Source organism: Canis lupus, chromosome 1 (assembly GCF_048164855.1).
Source record: "Canis lupus baileyi chromosome 1, mCanLup2.hap1, whole genome shotgun sequence".
NCBI lineage: Eukaryota > Metazoa > Chordata > Mammalia > Carnivora > Canidae > Canis > Canis lupus.
Genome location: NC_132838.1, coordinates 59286500 through 59307535, shown reverse-complemented (window position 1 = coordinate 59307535; position 21036 = coordinate 59286500). Strand labels below are relative to the sequence as shown.

General features: G+C 41.8%; 1 protein-coding gene across 6 annotated transcripts in view; it reads right to left on the bottom strand.

Annotated features, from left to right (window-relative positions):
* Window positions 1–9225: 9225 nt before the first annotated feature.
* Window positions 9226–21036, bottom strand: part of SLC35F1 (solute carrier family 35 member F1) — a 390852-nt gene continuing 379041 nt past the window's right edge. For all 6 annotated transcript variants that reach the window (XM_072831666.1, XM_072831675.1, XM_072831682.1 and 3 more), the window contains one exon: window positions 9226–12644. In XM_072831666.1, the coding sequence (XP_072687767.1) occupies window positions 12420–12644 (225 nt within the window). In that variant the 3' untranslated portion in view covers window positions 9226–12419. The remainder of the gene's footprint in view (window positions 12645–21036) is intronic.

Here is a 21036-nt window from a genome sequence, read left to right as displayed (position 1 = left end):
ATGAGATAAAGAAAGAGAGAGAATCTAAAGCAGACTCCGAACTGAGTATAGCCCAACTTGGGGCTTGATCTTATTGAATCAGAAACTCTAGGAGTGGATTCTGACAACCTTTTTTTTTTTTTTTTTTTTTGATTTTATTTATTTGAGAGAGGCAGAGAGTGAGAAAGAGAGCAAGCAGGGGGACAGGCAGAGGGCAAGGAAGAGGGAGAGGGAGAGAATCCAAGCAGACTCTGTGCTGATCCCAGAGCCCAGTGCAGGGCTCAGTCTCACAACCTTGAGATCATTACCTGAGCCAATTTTGAAAATTCTTGAAGGATCCCAAAGTCAGAACATGAGGACATTATGAAGGATATTTGAAATGATGAATGGGTTGCCCATTATTTATCTCCACACATTCCTGTTTTCCTGACATTCATTACTTTTCCTTTAATTCTTTAAGCCCTGAGTTCAAGAGTTGGATGCTTAACCAGCTGAGCCACACAGGCCCTGGACTGAATATTTTTTAAAATGCTATTTACGTTTTTTTTTTTTTTAAGTGCTTGTTGGTGATTATATGCCTTGTTTTGTCTTTCAAAGATATTCAGGTGGTACTAGGAATATGAACACTATTCAAATTCTACCTTAAAGAGTCAGAGTCTTCTCAATGAATTCTCTTTCTCCTTAATCTGCTCAGAGCCAGTTTCTGTTGCTTCAAACAAAAATAACTATCTAATATTCCTTCCAGTCTTACAGAGTGGGTGCTCTAGTGGGGAATATGGTAATGAAACAAATACATTAAGAGGTTATTTTAAATAGCAGGAAGGCCATGAAGAAAACAAAAGCAGAGTAAGCCCCGAGGTGAGGCTAACGCCCTTTGGGGAGGTAGCATCTGAACTGAAACCAAATGAGATGCACCAGAGCTGTGCTGATTGAGGGGATGTGCATCCTAGGCCGATGATCACCGAGGCCTTACTCTGTCCGTGGGAGGAGGATGTGGTACCTGTGTGGTCAGTGAGTGAGAAGAGGGTAGAAAAAGTGCAGTTGTAAAGCTTCGTGGGATCCACATCTCATGAGACTGGAGAACTATGATAAGGCATTTGAATTTTATTCTAACATCCATGGGAAGAGATTGGAGGGGTTTGAGCAGGGAAATGACAAGATATAATGTACATTTTAGTATAGACCTTGCTGTGCAGAGACTGGGTTGTAGAGTGGTAGAAATGGGAGAGCAAGGTGGCAGTTCCCATAGTTCAGGATAGAGAGGAAGGTGGGCTGGACCAGGGTGGCCAAAACACTGGGCAAGTAGTCAGATTCAGAACACAAGCCATAGGATAAGACTGGCTGATGGATTGGATGTGGATGCTGATGGAGAGGATGAAATCGAGCATGAATCTGGGATGTTTGGCTCAAGTAACCAGATAGATGATGGTGCCCTTAAGTGAGGTGGGGAGGACTGGAGCAGAAGCAGATATGGGGGGAATCATGAGCTCTGCTTTGGAGAAGTTAGGTTTGAGAGGCCCAGTGGACGTCCAAGTAGAATTGTGGAGCAGGCAGGGAGAGGTCTGGGCTGGAGATACAAGTGTGCCATCGGCGTGAAGCAGTATCTAAAGCTATGATTACCGAGTGTTGATTAACGGACATGCAGAGGAGGAGCAGAGCCATGGAGAGCACCGATGTTTACAATCATGGAAGAGAAGGAGGATCGAGGAAATGACACCAAGAAGGAGTGGTCTATGAGGTACAGGAATGCCAGGTGAATGTGGTTCCATGAACTTTAGGGGAAAGAAGTGTTTCAAGAAGGAGGATGTGGTTGGCTGTGCCAAATGCTGCTGCAAAGCTAAGCAGCAGGCAGATAAAGCAATAATTGTAGGATGTGGCCTGGGTAAAATGTCTGTGTGGGGGAGGGCATGAGGAGGGACATTTGCTCCTTGGGCAGGTGGAAATGGAGCCTGCTGCAGAAGTCTGAGACATTGCCCCGACTGCATCTTCCTACTTCCAGAGCAAGTCAGAATTTCTCCTGTTGGCGGGTAGAATTATTTCTTTCCTTCAGGCCATCTGTTGCTGTGGGTACTGCACAAAAGAGAATCTGCTTGTCATTTCCCATAAAAACGATGAGCTATGAGTGTCATTGGCATTGGTTTCTTACTAACGTAATCATTACAATATAACTGTTTCTCTGTTTGGATACACAGTCACTTCATATCTCTCCCACATGCTTCTCATCACTCTATTTTTGAGTTCAGCTCCTCAAAGGTTTGGTCAACTAAATCCTTCTCTGAGGTATCATGAGACATCTTGTACAATCGTGTATTCTGACGTCTTTGGTGTCTGATACACCTGGATTTGAATCTTGGCCTCATAATCACTTGCTCGTTGTACAAACTTGGCCATTTTATGTAATCCATCTATGCCTCTATTCACTCCTCAAAATAACTAAAATACACTTTACACTTCATGCCATGGGCTTGTTTCAAGGATCAAATGAGACAATCGCTACAAGGCTCAGTGCCTAACACACAGTACAACAAATGACAGTGGTTGTAACTGTAGCTACATAGCAATCTGTAATAGATTCAAAGAAAATGCTTTGACTCTCCTAAAAATTCAGATGAATATGCTCTGAGATTGACAATGAGCAAAGAGTATCTAAAGGAAGAGACTTTGAGGTCTGATGGTCATCGTTGAACTTCATCCTCCCCTTAAAGATTTAACACTAATTAGTGCAGCTCCACATCATCCCTGAGTGATGGGAGGGTCTCCATCCATTGCCAATTGTCAATATCAGAGGACCAGAGCTTGATTTAATCAAGAGAGCAACTGGAGATGCAAATGGAAAAGTTAGGTTTGGCATGTTCCAAGGCTTCATTTGTCCAGCTGAAAAGGTCATTCAGTGGAATCAAATCCTAAGTATAGTCCTAGCTGTGTTCAGGAAGGAGAAATGTAATCTGACTGTTCTGTTCTCAGGCACTCATCTCATTCTGAACCACATGTGCCATGGGATGGTGGACAAAGTCAATGTCTTTGGTCTTGTTAATAGTTGCCCTTGGGCCTCCCAGAAAAACCTTGAAGCCCTGAGTTCACAACTTTGCTGGAGATTGACAGGTGGAAGAAGATGTTCAAGTGATGAACATGAAGAGAAACAAATCCCTTTAAGGTAAAAATAGACATAGCTAGTAGATCAAGTTGCAAAGGAGTAGAAGTGGAAGATTTTTTGAATTTCCGATCCTGCAGAAAATTGTCATCTAGTGTACATAACTCAAATGGAACTTAATCTGTAAGCAAATAACTGAATGATAGTCTCGAATTCTCTCATGAAGGTAGGGTTTAGAATCTTCTGCAGTGAGTCCAAATAGGAGTATTATAACCAGTGTCCATGGCTAATATAAGGTGTCCTGGATAATTTCACTTGACTCGAATTCTCTTCTCACATCTTGACTTTGCCTCTGTGTGGGTGCATAGCTTTGCCAACACCTGTTTTACCACATTGACTGACCATGTGAGCTGAACTGAGTTAAGACTCTGGTCTACACCTGTCCATTTGCTGTAAGTGGGCCAGTCAAGGGCAGAAGCTGGTTGTTGCAAAACATCTGACTGTAACCAAAACTTCTCTTTAGTTTTATTTGGGAGCTTAATGTTAATGCCTTATTTTTCAGACTTTCATCTCTAAAATTAATACTTTTATTTATTAGTCTATTCTAAGTATAAAGCACTTAAGAAAAAAAGAAAAGCTTTTGGTTCATTGTAATCAAGGTAGCAGTGAATAATTTGCTATATATTATTATTACCACATTATTCTAGCTGGTTGTAACTTCTTCTCAAGAATGTTTCTTTGGATGAATGGAAGAATGGTATAAAAACAATTTTTTTTGCAACTTTGGAAATAAAAATGTGAGAGAAAGAAAATTTAAATTAGCTAATAACCCCATTGAAGAAAAATTGGCTTATTCCGCAGGATGGATGGCATGAACCAGCCTCACCAGCAGCAAGGCATTTCATTTCACAGTGTTTCACTAATGTGGGAATCTTGAAGCATAGTGTTGACAGGTAAAGATGTTGGAAATATAATGATTTTTAATTTTTTAAAACCATGATTTGATTTTAAAGTAACTGTTATTTAGGACCCAGAGTGTTTTAATAAATATGCAGTGTCATATTAAAAAGTCTAATTCTATTCTTTTTTTAAAAAACAAATGTGCACATAGCCTAGACACACCATCTGAGATATGATCATGCATGCTCCTCTTCTTAAACAGTTTTTTTTTAAAGATCCAATATAGTTAAGTCCTAAAGAAAAAAAAAATTTTTTTCTGAAATGCTCCAAGAAGCAGTCATCAAAAATGAACTAGTGTAGTAGAAAAATCAAGCTGAGAAGATGGCAGCAAACATGGAATGCCGCCATGAAGCTGGGACAATCATTTCAAGGGGAGTAGATAGAAATAATATTTTTGCAAAAAGCAGATGCTACTACCTTCTCATTTGAAATACATGGGACTTATGCTGTACCTTGTGGAAGATAGTCTACTTTATCATGATAATGTTGTTCTGTTCATAGCATTGCATTAGTACATAAAAAGTCCATTTCTCTACAATGTCAAGAATCAAAGGGCACCTGGCTGGTTTAGTCAGTAGAGCATGTGACTCTTAATCTCAGGGCTATGAGTTTGAGCCCCACATGGGGCATAGAGATTACTTTTTAAAAAATAAAAAAAAAAAGAATCAAGAAAAGACTATTACAAACAGAAGCAATGCATTCAATCAACCAAGAGAGAAATAGTAGAAGGGCACTTTCACTAAAACCCCCTGGTAACCCAGGAGTAGGAGCTGGTGGGCCCATAGAACCGCCAGGGCTCTAAGAGACTGTGGTTCCTGCATGAGAGCAACATGCACTCAGGGAAGGCAGGGGCAACTTTTACTTTTAAAAATTTCAAAGCTCAGGTAGCCCAGGTGGCTCAGCAGTTTAGTGCTGCCTTCAGTCGAGGTTGTGATCCTGGAGACCCGGGATCAAGTCCCATGTTGGGCTCCCTGCATGGAGCCTGCTTCTCGCTCTGCCTGTGTCTCTGCCTCTCTCTCTCTCTGGTCTCTCATGAGTAAATAAATAAAATCTTAAAAAAATAAAAAAATAAAAATTTCAAAGCTCTAATATCATGATCTCTTGCTTGATGAGTTTTATTTCACCCCATCCTTGCCTCATGAGGTCTAGTCACCCGAGTGATTTATGTTGCTCCAGTAGTCAGGAGGAACGTAGAAGCTCCTTCACTTTAGAGTCAAGTCTGGTCTTTATTCAAGGATGGATGACTTGCTTCTCAAGGGCAGCAGCCCTCCTAGTGATGCTAATCTACCATAGGTCATCGGAGAATATAGGAGCGATGGCTAGTGAGTTTCTGGAGGGAGATGTTTCCCCATAAAAACAGTGAGCGCTTAAGCCTAGGACAACACTTACAGATGGACCATTGCAGCTTTTAGTAGCTCGTCTGCTTTTGGGAGTCTCATGGACAATGCTCATCCCAAAGACCCCTCTTACACTTGAGTTTTGAGGTAGCAGAGAAACAATTAGCAGAGAAACAATTTCCTATCTGCGCATTTTCCTTAATAGATTCACTACAGAAGGGCAAAGGCATTTACCTTGGGCACAAACTCTTTTCCTTTCTTTTCACTTTGGGATTGCACTTGGGTGGAAACAGGGATCTTCCTAAGGACCAGGTTGCCTGAGCCCTGAATGGGAAGGATCTGCATTAACCCTGTGACTCTGGTTTCCAATGATCCCAGGGCAGCCTCTTTAACTGGGGATGCCAATTCTGTGCTGCTGTACAGCTTCTCTGCTCGCCAGTGGTGAACAAGGCTATGTAGCTTCTCCAGGCTAAACCATCTTTCCTTCCCCACCTTTACATGTCAGAAAACGACTTGAGATTTTGAACAAAATGACTTCCAGTGTTCCTTCCAGGTCTCCAATTCTGCATCTAAGCTTTTGGCTAAAATGAAAATGAATTCCATTGTTGTTTGGAGGTCATGATTATGAGTTGAAAACTAAATGCCAAGTCAAGTCTCAGCCTTCAACTGTGACACCAAACTCCCCCACATTAAGTTGTCCTCTATCCCTGACAATTTTCCTTTTAATTAAAATGCAGCCTGATAGGCATAATCTTGGGGCGCATAAAGCAGTTACGTGGTTCACTCAACCATTTGTATGCATGTGTGACCTATTTAGCTTTTAAAATCCTATTTAATGCCAAAAACTACATTAGAGAATTCAAACAAAAGCTCACAGGGAGTCCCATAATGAGACTGTTTTGATTATTCCAGTGATTAGCCCATTTCCTCTCTCTTTGGTAATTTCATTTGGAAAAGTAGTCATTTTAAGAACAAGTAGATTTTCTTTATTGCTTTTCTCCTTTGCTGGGAAATTGGCAAGTGGCCAACCATCTGTGACACTGCAATTATTACTATTACTTAAAATTTATCAAACCTCTTCAGGTGCTATGGCAATTACTCTCCTTGCCTGCCAAGACAAGGCCAAGAAAGGCACGAACGAGACCCAACCTTGTTAAAACATGGCAGAAATGACCCTGGTGGACGCTGTTGGAGAACGCGTTGGTGCAGACCTGCTGAAGGGTTCTGATCCACTGTCACGAGGCATTGGTTCCTCTGCATCTAGGAATCTACCTCTTCCTCCCAGGTGGGGTATGCATCCATTCAGGCATGAATTTATTTGTCGCACAGCACTTCTTGAAATGTATGGAGGTGTCAGCTTCCAATGGAATTTGCTTCTGAGTAGTTCTACGGCCTGGGTTAGCCTCATGTGCTGCCTTCCAGGAGTAGGAATCCAAGAACAGCCTGGCCCCCCTGGGCAGGTGGATGGCTTCACCCTGATGCTCTACCTCAGTGACATCTAGTGGCAAGAAGACATGGCCATCCACTGCGCTGCCAGCTTCCTACTGTGAGGGACGTGCCAGTGTTATCTCTTACAGCCAGGGTGAACGCACATTCAGATCCGCCTGGGACAGACTGGGCCCATATCTATTGTCCAGGCGTCATTATTAATAGTGTCTGCTTCCACTCTTGAAAGCGTTAACAGATTGGATAATGAATTACACAGCCTACTTAATGCCTTATTGTAGTTCCCCCATCTATTAGGTGACTTAACACATCACTTTGGGGTAATGAGTTCAAGAAGATTACTCCCCATTGTGTAAAGTAATATTTATCTTTATCTATCCTGAAATTATCCTTCAAGCATTATGGGATTGTTTCCAGCTCTAACGCTAAGGCTGGGTGAACAAGCTCATTTGATAGATTTTAGTCTTACCCACACCAGGCCTTTGTCTATCCAGATGGAAGCCGCTAATTTTAGTCTATTCCCAGAGACCTGCTCCCTCTGATCATTAGTTTTCCTTGTTAATCAGGCTGCAGTCGTGTTTGGACGCGACTTGTCTGGCTGTCTGAAAAGTGACACACAATGGCTTGTCCTTTCAGGCACTGATGTAAGGCCATCTGGTAGGTGTGGGATTTCCCAGCTGTATTATAATTTTTTTGAATTAAACATTTTTGACCACATAGACAATAAAGGGCAGAGACACCGCCTAGGTGGCCCATAGTGATCCCTCTGTTTAGGCTTGCAGAAAGAGACAGAAAAAGAAAAAAATAAAAGGAATTCAAAGAAAAAGCAAGAAAGGAAGCAAAAAAGAACAGTGTACATAATTAAGAAGCAGTGTTATAAATTCAAAAACACTATTTGCAAGGAAAAAAAAGAACTTCACTTCGTTGCCTTTTTATCCCAGGGCCAACCTGAAGGGGTAAACATTGTAAGGGTTTATAAAAATAAACTCCCCAGAAGGGTGCGTTTTAAGTGGACCAGTGATTTCTTCCTTTCCAAGAACAGGAATTTTATAGAAAAAAGTACTCTCAAGTAGTGGAAGAAAAAAGGGAACATTTTGTAATAGAAAACTTACTCCTGTATTTTCTATTTTGAGTTTAGACGTTAGATTCCATTAGAAAAAAAAAAAAAAAAAAGATGTACAAGTGCTTTCCCTGTGCAAGATGTTTCCCTGAAAATGGATCTGGTTTCAGATCCTGTTATTTCGACATTACAATTTGTTTTCCTATGGAACACTGAGACAATATAATAAATTACAGCTCTCCTGCTGAGGTTTACTTGTTTCTCTTTTTTCTTCATGCTAATAGTCACAAAAATCATTCAAGTGCTGCCTTATCTTACCTTTGCAAGAACTTCCAAGCGTTTGAGAAACCAAGTTCCTTCTTTTAAGAAAATTAGAATTCATTGGGGACACAGAGTAAACATGTCCTGTGCGTTTATTGCGTATCCTCTTTGGACTCCAATTATCTAAAATTACTGGGCATTTGGACATAGGCTGGGGTTGAAGTTCAAAAGTATTTCATCTTCGATGAAAGAACTTCCTAAATAAACAACACACGAGAGAAATATTTATATTTTTTTCAAGGAAAAAAACTTTCTTTTAAGCTGAGTCATATTTTTCAAGCAAACTATTAGTGTTCAGTACATACTGTTGTCATTATAAAGGTAGATCCTAATGGAGTTCAACTTATGAATACTCTATAAAGGATCAGTGTGCAGTTATTCCTAGTCTCCTAAAAAATGTGTTTTTTTTAAAAAAATATTTTAAATATATAACCCAGGTACACAGTCTCTGCAGCTCGTTTAATTTTTGAGGTGTGATGGTGAACGTACATGGAGAGAGCATATGAGTTCATACACATCATCTCCAAGTCCTTAAGGGGTTGCTGGTGGCTGCAGTTAGTGGAGGAAGGACACCGATAAGGTGTTGTTGTGGGTCCAGGGCAGAAACATAGACAGTCCTGCTTAAAAAATGCTGTGTTCTGGAAGGGGGCTCATCTTTTCGGTCCGGCACTGTGTCAAGGGCAGTGGACGCGGAACTTTCTCCTTTATAAGACCTGTTTTTTGGGGAGTGGATTTCTATTGTCCTACGTATGTTTTAAACTTGGGCTTGGAGGCTGTAGACCCAGAGCCGCCTTCAGTGGTCAGTTAAAAAATTAATTTTGCAAATTACAACCCTGCTCAATTTGGCTTCTCAAAGCTTCAGCTCTGAGACCAACTGTGCCCTTCCTAATTTGGAAATATTTTCTTTCTGGTGTTTATTTTGACATGGACCCGGCTATCTACTTTGGTGGCTATTTTCGGCATCCCATGGGAGCTCCTTCCCTGGTCGCCATAGTGCAGACAAACACTCAAGAAAACCAAGAACTCCGTGCTTTCATAAAGCATTTATTTTTATTTGAAAACATTATACAGGCATTACATTGCCACAGCCAGTCCATGGGGGAGCATGCAAATATCAAAAATGGAAAGTTTGTTCGACTTATTGGTGTAAATCTTTTACTTTTTTGTTGAGGGGGGGTTCGTATTTTCCATTTGTGGTGTCTGGATTAGTGTGCTTTGTGGTGTGGCTTGACAATAGAATCCTACCCATGGGGTAAAATCTGTCCTGGTAGCTAGCTGGGGACTCCTAAGTGGTTATAACTCAAAACCAAACCCAAAACAAACAATACTACACGCCTGTCAAAAGGTTAATAGCACAAGTTAGCAATATCTAAACTAAACATTGAAAGGTTTTCGGGGGACACAGTGGTGCAAATTCTTCCATTGCTTGGTCTACCTGGTTGTGTATTACAGAGTCTGGAGCAGTGGGAAGGTGTGACCCAGGCGAGCACTGTCTCCACACCCCACCCCCCCCGGACCCGCCCCCTCCGAGGGGCAGGTTTTCAGGGAGGAAGTGAGAACCTGCATTTACCGTCAGTGGCCTATGGTTTGATCACAGGATCCAATTGTGTACAAGTTGCTGAAGTCGCGCTGGTAGGGGGTGTGTGGGAGGTGCGGAGGGGTGAAAGGAGGAGCTGTTGGCTGGTGTCTACTGAGGTTGTGAGATTTCCAAAATGAAAAGAGCTAGAGATAATGTTGTCGTACATCCCACTTCCCACCCCACTCCCGCAGGACCAGTGTTTTAACACAGAAGAATCTGTTCTGTGCTATTTCCCACCCTCCTACCCCCACCCTGTTCAATCTGGAACACTTGATCTCGGACAGGTCACTATGTTACCAGCCTTTCTACCTGGAGACGGATGAACACAGTGAAGTACCCCAGTGACATGAAAGTCTTGTGCACAAGGACTCTGGATGATAGAGGGTGTAGGGTGAGTTCACCTTAACATTCACACTGGGATTCCATACAATGGAGTCAATTAAAATAGCCTAGAAAATAAGCCAGATGGCTGCTCTTGGCCATCCGCTGATTGCAAACCTTTTTTGAAATTAAAATTTTTAAAAAAACATTCCCAGTCCACTGAGTTGACTTGGAATAGCTTCATCCACTTATTTCTCATAAGACTTTACTAAGCGTCTACAAATTAGTGTCATAAAAATGAATAAAAAAAGTCTAAAACATTTGGCTTTAAAATAAATACTAAGGATGCAATAAATCAAGCAAATTATGCCAACCGAAGGAATGTAAACACAAAAATAAAACCACAGTCTTTAAAGGTCTTCAGATCTGAATGGACAAAATAGTCAGAGAAAGGTATTTAATTGGTTTAAAGGTAGCAGAGAGCAGACACTGGCAGGTTGTTTTGACTTGATATAGCTTTAACATAGTTCTTGTTTTCTTTTTTTCCTCCGAAAAGAAAACACATTTCTGAGGGGGCTAAACAGTGATGACCATCAAATCTTTATATCCAAGGAGATAGTTTTTCTTCCCCCTCTCCAGGGGCAGGACCACACCCCCTGGGTAGAAGGCGGGTGGAGAGGCCATCTGGTGCTGACTACCAGCACGCCATGCTCCCTCCCCTGCCTGGGATTTAGGCCTGTGCAGGCTCTATGGGAATCCCCATGGGGCTGCAACCTGTCCTACTTCACACGGACCCCTCTGGTGTTTTGCTTTGTTTGCTTAAGATGTGTTGATCTGAACTGCCTACAGTTTCATAAGCATTTATTCTTCCTTTACAAACCCTGGACCCCATGGCGGATCTTTCTGAAAGGCATTGAAGCCAGCCAACCTTAAAGACTATTTCACATACTGACACATAGAATCTATTCCAGATTGTCGAGGTCTGTGGTGTTGCTGGATTTTTTTTTTTCGTATGTGTTTGAAAAAAGTTACATTAAGGGCAACAAAATTAGACTAGTGACATATCCCTCAATGCCTTAGTAGGACCCTGCACTGTTCTCTGTGTCCCTAAGAAGATGGTGTGGCTATATTCTGCTATTGAAGGGAGGCCCAATATGACCAAAATGCCAAACTTTTTCATTCACGACATCTTTATCACTACGAGGTGGTCAGATCCATCAAGCTATTGTCAGAGATTGCTCCACATCAGCACCTTGACTTTGTTGGGAGGCTACACAACCAATGATACTCCACAATAAAGGTAATTTCCATGCTGGTGTATTTTAAAAAGGGTGTCACACAATTTAAGAGGGCAAGAGGGCCATGGCTTTTTCCAATGACTTGAGTAATTTCCATAGTATCACTAAAGAAATCTAGGAATTAAAGGTAAGATCAAATAAATTTTTGGAAGAGAAGATATAGGGAGGGGCAGAAAGATTTAATATATATATATATATATATATATATATATATATATATATATATATATATTACCCTAAACATACATGATATTATTTCTGGAGTTTCCTATAAGCCACAGAAAGGAAACATTCCTTATCCTGTTATAACAGGGACTTCATCAGCAGAATCACGTGGCACAACAGAAAGGCAATGGCCTGGAGTAATCAGAGATTGAAATATAAAAAGGCTCAAGTGTTTGTTTTATATCTATTCCTAGAATAGAGAATTATATGGTCAGTTGCCCCTCCCCACAAGGGTCACAGCACAAAATATTATTGAGCAGGCAATCCAACAGGTAACAGAGGAAACCATTAGCCACCAGGTCCCTAGGATAAGGAAACGTCTCAGGGGTGGAGCTCCTGTGGCGTGCAGCACTCATACAGACTGTGCAAAAAAATAAAGTATGATTCTTAAAAAGTGACTTGCCATAGAAAAGTGGGATTTGTGTTAACTACATGTGGGTCTGGCAAATAGTTCTCATCAGGAGTACAAAACAGCCTCCTGAACGTTAGTGTAATAAGAGTAACAATAATAATACAAATAATAATAACACTTGCTTTTAATTCAAAAGTCTTCACAGTAATTAATGCAGGAGGGCTGTGATCAGGATACATACTAGCTAGGCGTCTCTCTAAGTCAGGTGGCTCGGGGCCTGCGTCTCCGGCGATGGTGAGCGCATGCCCCTTACAGGCTTTCAGATTTGCTACCTTGCAGTCCACCTGTGCAAACCGCACCTAATAAATACCTTTCTCTATGTACAATACAGAGATGGAGGGCAAGCACGTGGCCACGGCGTGGACTTCAATGGGCTGGGAGGGCCACCCCCTAGGCCACGCGCACGTGGGGCTCCTCTTCGGTCTCCTGGCCCAGGCTGGTGTAGGTGACCGAGGGCTCCACTTGAGCCGTGGCCGGTAAGTCCACAACAGGTCCTGAAGGATTGCGGAACTGCTTGTACACACGGGGGTCCTGGGCTACGTACGTGGAGGTGGACGAGTAGAGCACCAGCCCGATGAGGATGGTGAAGAAAGACAGGAGATAAAGGCCTGAAAACTGAACAACACAACAGCGAGGTCAATGGGCGGGTCCCAGCAGGGCCACTTGGGCGTGAAGGAGGCACACAGGCACCAGAGCCGAGCATGTCCCAGAGGAGCCGGCAGCTTGACAGGTTGGCCAAGGCCCTTGATGGAGAGGGAATGTTCTCTTCCTACACTAGCTCGGTCTTATTGATTTTCCTTATCTTTTTTCTCGGCTCTGTGGTGAACCCTGAAGAACATTAGCTAATGTCCCCAAAAGTGCCAGTCTGAGTACTTGACGTGGGAGAGCTAGTGAAGCACCAATTAAAATACGTCAAGTTAAAAGCAAAACTAAAACAACCCCCCCCTCACACACACAACAAAACCACCCCCCTCCAACATCTCTCAACAAAGAGTTGGTTGGTTGTGGCTTTGTTAAGCCCAGGAGAAACAAGGGTGGTAATGAAGCCATCAATACCAAACCCCTCCCCGACACAGCTGCACTGGGTGCTCTTGTTGTGCCTTAATCTGATTCAGACACTATTTGTCTTCCCCGTAGGAACTGTTACTGACTTTTGTGGCTATCTTGTGATATGCCAAATCTCACTTTAGTCAAGAGCTGTCGTCCCAGCCTTCACCGCGTGCGGCATCCACGGGCAAACAGAAGACCAATTTGATAGGATTTTCCTATTTTATTTTTCATGCTCATACTCTAAAAGAACGAAAAACTGCTAGAAAGACAAGAAGAGGATCCCGAGAGTCTATAAAGGAAGTTGCAAGGCTGTAAGAGTTCAAAGACAGCTACAGTAGAAAAGACATCTCTGAGGTGAAGAGCCCCGCTATGGTGGTGGTTTTTTCTTTTTCTTTTTTCTTTTCCTCTCCCCTGCTACTGCTCCTCCTCCCCCTCTCCCTCTTCTCCGCCTTCTTCTCCTCCTTCTCTCTCCCTCCTTCCTTCTACATCTTCCTCCTTCTCTCTCTCTTTAGCAGCAGCAAGGTAGCTAAAACTAAAGATCATATTCCGATTTTCTTTCTAGATCATTCTTCATCTTGCCTTTCAATTCCTTTCTTCTTCATATTCAAACCATGGGATAGTCCTTCCTGAGGGGGATTTATAGATTAGACTCAGCTTGTAATAGCTTCACTTAAAGAACTTGAAACGACCAATTCGGTTTTTCCCAATGAAAAGACGTGTGCTTTATTCTTTGATTCATGAATTTGTTGGTAAAATGAAATGGGAGGAGAAGACCACTCAGCACTATGGTAGGTGATCGCAGAAAACCAATTTACCCCCCACACTTGATTCCTGAAATTCTATATTGGAGAGCTGCAGTGTTTGCCTGAAACTCTGGAGAACAAGATGGGTTTGTCCCCAACATCCGATTAATTTCAAAAATTTTATTAATGACTTTCATCTTCAAACTCCTCTGACACGTCCCTAGTTTCAAGTGAAGAGCTTTGCGGGTTGCAAGGGTGAGCGGGCCTCTGCTGCAGCAGCTGGGGGCCAGGAGATTACAAATGGGGCCTCAAGGTTAGAACTGCCTTCTAACCACATGCTGGATTCAAATCCTAGCTCCCCTTACTTTCTTTTTTTTTATTTTTTTTTTTAAATTTTTTTTTTTTTAATTTTTATTTATTTATGATAGTCACAGAGAGACAGAGAGAGAGAGAGGCAGAGACATAGGCAGAGGGAGAAGCAGGCTCCATGCAGGGAGCCTGATGTGGGATTCGATCCCGGGTCTCCAGGATCGCGCCCTGGGCCAAAGGCAGGCGCCAAACCGCTGCGCCACCCAGGGATCCCCTCCCCTTACTTTCTAGCTGTCATTTTGGATAAGTATGTTGTCCTCCTCAGGTCCAAGTTCCCTTATTAGTGAAGTGAGGCTAACAATTGTTACCTACGTACAGGTAGCTATAGAGAGCGTGGCTGTAAAGATTAAACTTGATAAAGCATGTAAAGCACTTATCCGATGCCTACCTTGCAACAAGCATTCAACTAGCAAGCAACTAGTTACCTTTGTTATCATGATTACTGTTTTGTCATTATTGTTTATACCACTATCTTATAATCAATGATCATATATGAAACACTCTTAGGTAATCGTTGATTAAATTGCCTTGCTCCCTTAACTATGGGACTGTGTCTTTCTTGACCAGTGTCAAGTAGAGAGCCTGGCACATTGTCGACATCTACTAAGTGTTCTTTGTTCTTTGTTTTTATTTTGAATGAATGGATGGATTAAATTATTGAGACGCTTCAGATTAAAGAAATAAACAGTAAAAAGTCATCCTGTGCCAGCAATGTACTTCAAATTTTTTAGCTTTAAACTTGAGGGACGCCCGGGTGGCTTAATGGTTGAGCATCTGCCTTGGGCATGATCCTGGAGTCCTGGGATCAAGTCCCACATCAGGCTCCCTGCATGGAGCCTGCTTCTCTCTCTGCCTGTGTCTCTGCCTCTCTCTCTCTGTCTCTCATGAATAAATAAATAAAATCTTAAAAAAAAAGAAACCTTGATAATCCAGTATCATTTCTCATACATCAAATGGCAAACAAAAACTCATTGAAAGGGAAGTCATAGTATTGATCCTTAATCATTAACTTTAAAAGTCATCTACAAACCTGGGGTCAGTCAAAGGAGAATGACAAGACAACAAATTGGGAGGGAGGATGCAGGAGTCTGGATAGATCAGATTGACACAGGACATTTCATAAACTCAGGATGGACAGGATTTGGCAATGAAGGGAGTGGGACAGAAGAGGACCTCATGTAGGGTATCCTGCAAAAAGGATTTGAATTCCTCTCAATTTCTGGTTTTGGCTCCCATAGTCTGACTTGGCGTAGATGACAAATATTTTAAAATTCATCTTTGTAAATCTATACCTTTGTCATTGTATGGACAGTCTTATTTAGCACACAAGCCCAAAAGGGAACAGAAAGGCATGCATTATGATTAATCTGGATAAATGCTGAATATTAGAAATAATGACAGAAAGTTTTGATTTTTTTTCTCTTTATAGATTGACAAAAAAAAAAAAAAAAGAAAGAAAGAAAGAAAGAAAGAAAGAAAAAAGAAAAGAAAGAAAATTGAATCAGGGTTCCTAATAGGATGATTCCCAGTTTTGGATGCTGCACTTATCCTGATAGAGCATTCTTTAAAAAACAAAAACAAAAACAAAACTCCAATCAACCAAACAAAAATTCTTTTTTTTTTTCTTTTCAAAAATTCTTTATATTCTAGGCTGCTTAACTCATTTACTGCAAAGAAATACTCATGCCTAGTTGCCTAAGCAAAGAGAACAAGGAATCCTCCGGGTACTAGAGGAAGCCTTAAAGCCATGCCTGTGACACACAAGGCAAGGTCAGGTGGAGGCCTGCTGTCCCCACTGCAGGGCACAGGCTGCTGTCTGATGTGTGCTCTGTGGTCCTCCCCAGTCAACAGCAGCCCATCAGAAGACACTTCATGTTCTGTGCCGCACACACACTTTTGCCTACATTTTATCTGACCTGGAGCTTTGAGATGCTGAGGAAGGATGTGCCCGCCTTAATACTCCCGTGCTGTCCACAGTGTTTACTTTGCTGCTTTTTCCATCCTGATGGGTCTCTTTGCTAACAAGGGTCAGAAAGCACTCATGGTGTATAATGAGAATGCCTGCGTGTTGCTTAAAGCAATTTGACTGGGACACAAGCCATTGTCCAGGAGGGAGTGGCTGGGGAGACTGATGCTAAGACTGTGCAAAGTTCCTCAACCTCTAAGCTAGGGATTAAACCTAGGTCTAGCCAGCTGGCATCTCAATATGATTACTATTTAGCTAATGAGACATTTAGCACATCAGTTAAGGACAGAACAAATGTTCATTTTGGCTTTGGTATTAAACATCTAAGCAGAGTTTTAATAAACTAATGACTTTAGTGAGCCTTAAGCCTATACAAGAAGAAAACCCCATGGTTTGTAAGCCATTTCAAAGTACATTTATAAGTAAACCAACTGGAATATGTGAGGAAGAGGGCAATTTTCAATGGCATCTTTCCTTTGCTAGCTTGACCAAAAAGATGGCAGGGGTGAGCACAGAAGAATGTGGACAATCCTCAAATAGGCATAAGGTTTCAAGGATGAAGTGACTTTGGGTTAAAGCTCTGTTTTTACTGAATTTATGTCCCAACTGCTTCTATATGATGGGCCTGCTTTTACCTTCTTTCCTGGGGAGTGCACTTTTGGTGCATGCTTCTGTATAATATGGCTTTTATAAAGCTCCTGATGTTGGGCTTTGGTCATTTTTGCTCAGTGATTGCACTTGGGCCTATAAATGATCAGAGATAATTTTTATTTCATAAATAATGCTCAGTTAAAAGATTCTTTTAGCTCTTAAAGGGAGATGTATGGCAGTTCTATCTCCAGAAAAAATGGAACGCCTTGGTCATTTTTGCTCAGTGATTGCACTTGGGCCTATAAATGATCAGAGATAGTTTTTATTTCACAAATAATGCTCAGTTAAAAGATTCTTTTAGCTCTTAAAGGGAGATGTATGGCAGTTCTATCTCCAGAAAAAAAAGAGTCAATGGAAAAAAGAAATTATGTCACTTGTGACATGTAGAAGAAGATCTGGAAAAGAGTAGCTGGTGAAGTTTCCTAGGAAACCAGGGTACAGGGGAATGAGGTTTGGTTAAAGCTCCTGGAGTTACTTTACAACAAAGGAGATATTAATTTAGATTCAATTGTGATCAACTTGGAGGACCAAGGAACCTCAGAAAAAATGCATTTGGAAGGAGAGAAAACAAGGTCAAATTAGAAAGAAAATAGATACAGGTAAAGAAAGTTCCTCAACATCCACGAGGAGAGGGGACTGCATAACTGGATATGCAGAAAAGGAGTAATTCTCTAAATTAATCACGTAGCATGTATTCTTTTCTCTCTCCATCTCTCATTTTTTGTGTGTGTGTGTACACACACACATACACACACACCTTTAAGTCACTATTGCTGACCTGATAGGACCTGCATTCTGAACTTGAGAGAAGCTGAGTAGGTGAGAGAACACGATTCCTGAAGCCTTCTCACATATGGCAGGTGAGCAAAAGACAACATTTTCAAACCCTCATGTGCTCCCAAGGCTATTTATAAAGTGTGGAGGAAGGACAGAGCAGTATCTCAGGTCATGCTTCATCTTGAAGGCATTATTGCTAAAATTTAAAAAATACGCTGTCTTGCTCCAGCAAAGGTGCTCTATTGGATGCAAGTCCGCTGTTGAAAGAGGTGTTCCATTAGGAATCTTGATAATGGTAATCGTTGAAAATGGCTTCTGCATTGCATCAAGAAGCTGCTTAGAAATGAATTCAAGGACATTTCTAAGTGCTCTTACGCATGGCTTTCCAAATACACAAAGGGTAACAAAAGATACGTGGCTACAATAATGATTTCCTTTCTTGTTCTTATTCAAGTTTATTCTTTTAAACAGACACAGATGTAATTAAACCATTCCACATTTTTCACTCTTTAGCAGAAAATACCTAGGAGGATAGAGTCTGGGAATTTGCAAACTTAGCTTTGCTTCAAAGGTCAGTGCAGCCATGGGTAAGTAGAACAATAAAGGGCAGTGGCTGGTCATTCCCAAGGTTAGATGGCACAGGCTGGTAAATGTGAGGTTCAAAAGCTGTCAGGAGGAATTTCTATGCAGGGAGATCGGTTCGGCAATCTCAGTAGCAAGTTATGGCTGGGGAAAATCAGACTTTTAATTAAGTTTGTGAAAACTATCCTGAGTGATCTACAATGTAAAACAGTGTCCTTTCCCCTATATTTCCATACACTGTGATATAAAGTGCACATATAAAGGCAAATCAACTGACACATCTAACCATGATTTCTAGACTGAGAACAAGTAAATAAGCCAATTCTGTCCCCAACAGAAAACCAGGTGATGCAGTTTGGAGGTCCTCAGTATAATAGTTTAAAGACTCATCAGTGACTAAGTAATGCAAAATGCCAATTAAGAGTGAATCATAATTAAATATCATGCTACCATAGTGGAGTTTTTAAAGCTAAATATTATGGGTTGATAAAATTGGCTTTAATAACTAAAAGGGGAACTCTCTTGGGCATCCCATTTGATATGTGAATTAGAGTGGACCCTTTGGGTAACAACCAATCTGCCAAGTGTCCTGGGGTGAAAGGGAGAGGGCAGTTCACCAATGACAACTCATCTCTCAGTAGCGGTGTGTGTCTCAGCAGGTTGTGGACCACACCTGGAGCTTGAGAGTGCAGTGGTAGGGAGCCCAGACAGGGGAGGCTGGTCCTTGCTGGGCAGGCTGTAAGCCATGGGCTGCTTGGGGGCCTATGAGGAAAGGCTCTCCGCTGGTCCTGATCTATCGCTGCTGGGTCTGAGCCAATTCTATTCAGGGCAGGGCCCCTAGACAGACTTGGCTCCACAGAAATGCCAACATAAACAAGTTGATGCTTGACCTCCTAATTTTGGCTCTGCGCTAAACTAACAAGATCATTTTTATTATTATTAAGAGTTTTAAAAATGCAAAAGTTTGGCTCCTGAGTTTACTGAACTGGAAATAAATTGTCTGGAGAGGCCAGAGCTTTTTCAAATTCTTTAGAACTGCCTTATTGTTGTTCTGTCTCCTACTCTTGCCTCCTTGTATTCCTCCTCATTCCTTTTCTTTTTTTAATTAAAATGAAAGGGCTACATCTCTCTGGCTAAATACTAAATACTAATATTTATTTCTTCTAAGTCATAAGTCATAGAATGGGAAAATACCAAAGGCAACCATGGCACAAAATCTACTCGCAAACACCAAAATCAGTCATCTTCAGAGACCCACAGTACTGACCTGAATCCCTCCCTCCCCATACTTTCTCCAAAAGAGATAGAAAATAATCCCAAACTCCTGCTAATATAATCAAGACAGATAAATAAATAAATCGGTGAGTGCTTCAGTCAAAACGCCAAATGGTCTCTTGATCTGTATCAGTAAACTGATGAATTACAAAAATTTAAATACTCGGTGAACACCTTAGCCTGGAGACATCATGTTGTTAAGGAGAGAAGTAGCAAACAGAAGGGCCCTGACACTGTCACAGGGCCAGGCTGTGCCCCCCACTGCAATCCCAGTTCGGTTTATGAGGCCTTCTGTTTGATTTGCAAAACCAATTTATCTAGCAGTATAATTTGTGTAGCCAATCACATCCAAGGCCAATAAGGGCTCTTTTACGGGCAAACATCTTCCCCTGTGAGTAATTTCACACATGAGTACAGCAACGGGGAGCTAAAAATGGATTTCTGACATTATCTTTTATATGACAAACAGACATTTTCACTTGGTTTGATGAATTGATAGAACTCCTCATTCATGCAGATTTCTATTCTCTGCAGTCCAGCAAAGGAAGATCAGGACAGCCAACCAGAAGTGGAATCAAAGGGGCCTACTCTGTGGGAGTGTTTAGTTATAGGCTCAGTTGCCACAAAGGCCATCAGATGGCTCATCTATGTCACCTTTCTGTGCTTCCTTCTTATCACTAATCACAAAAGGGATGACTTTGCATGTGAGGGACGCTGAGCAGTGGCCCAGCCCCGTTCCGACTCTTGCATAATCAGATGATCCATTTTCTCTCCACACAACACAGAGGTGCACACTGGGCTGTCGTGGTTTTGCAGGAGACTGAATGTTAAAGCCAGTGATTACAATGGAATCAAGAGGCAGAAATGGGAGTGGCACAACGTCCTCTTTCCCTGAGGGATCCACTAGTAAAATTTTTAAAATTTTTGCGTCCCGTTACCACAATGCTCTGCTGGCCTTAGTTCCAAAGGGAGGAATGTTTCAGGGGCTTCTGGATGGCTCAGTTGGTTAAGCTCCTCCTGATTTCAGCTCAGGTCATGATCTCAGGGTTGTGGGATCAAGCCCTTCATGGGGCTCCTTGCTTAGGGTATAGTCTGCTTGAGATTCTCTTGTCCTCTCCCTCCTCCCACTCACCCTCACTTGTGTGCTCTCCCTCTCTCAAATAAATAAAAGTCTTTTAAAAAAGGCAGGAATGTTTCTACGAAGAGACCCAACAGTGATTCCATTGAGCTGAAAGTGAAGTCTGCCATTTAGCTGCTTTTGGCTCATGCTTCTCAATTAACAAAGAAGGCAGCTCTTGTCACTGTGCTGGCTGGGTTGACTGATCTTGGTTACCAAGGGGAATTGGGCTCCTCCTTCATGATAGAGGTAAGGAATAATAGACCTAGAATACAGGAGATCCCTAGGCATTCCTTAGTAATACCATGCCCTGTGATTATAGTCAATGGGAAATGTCAACAACCCAATCCAGGCAGAGCTACTCATGGCTCAGATCCTTCAGGGGTGTGTGTGTGTCAAACTTTTGATGCAGTGCTTGGCACATAGTAAATATTCAGTAAATGTCAGCTATTGTTAGCTTTACATCACAAAGAGTAA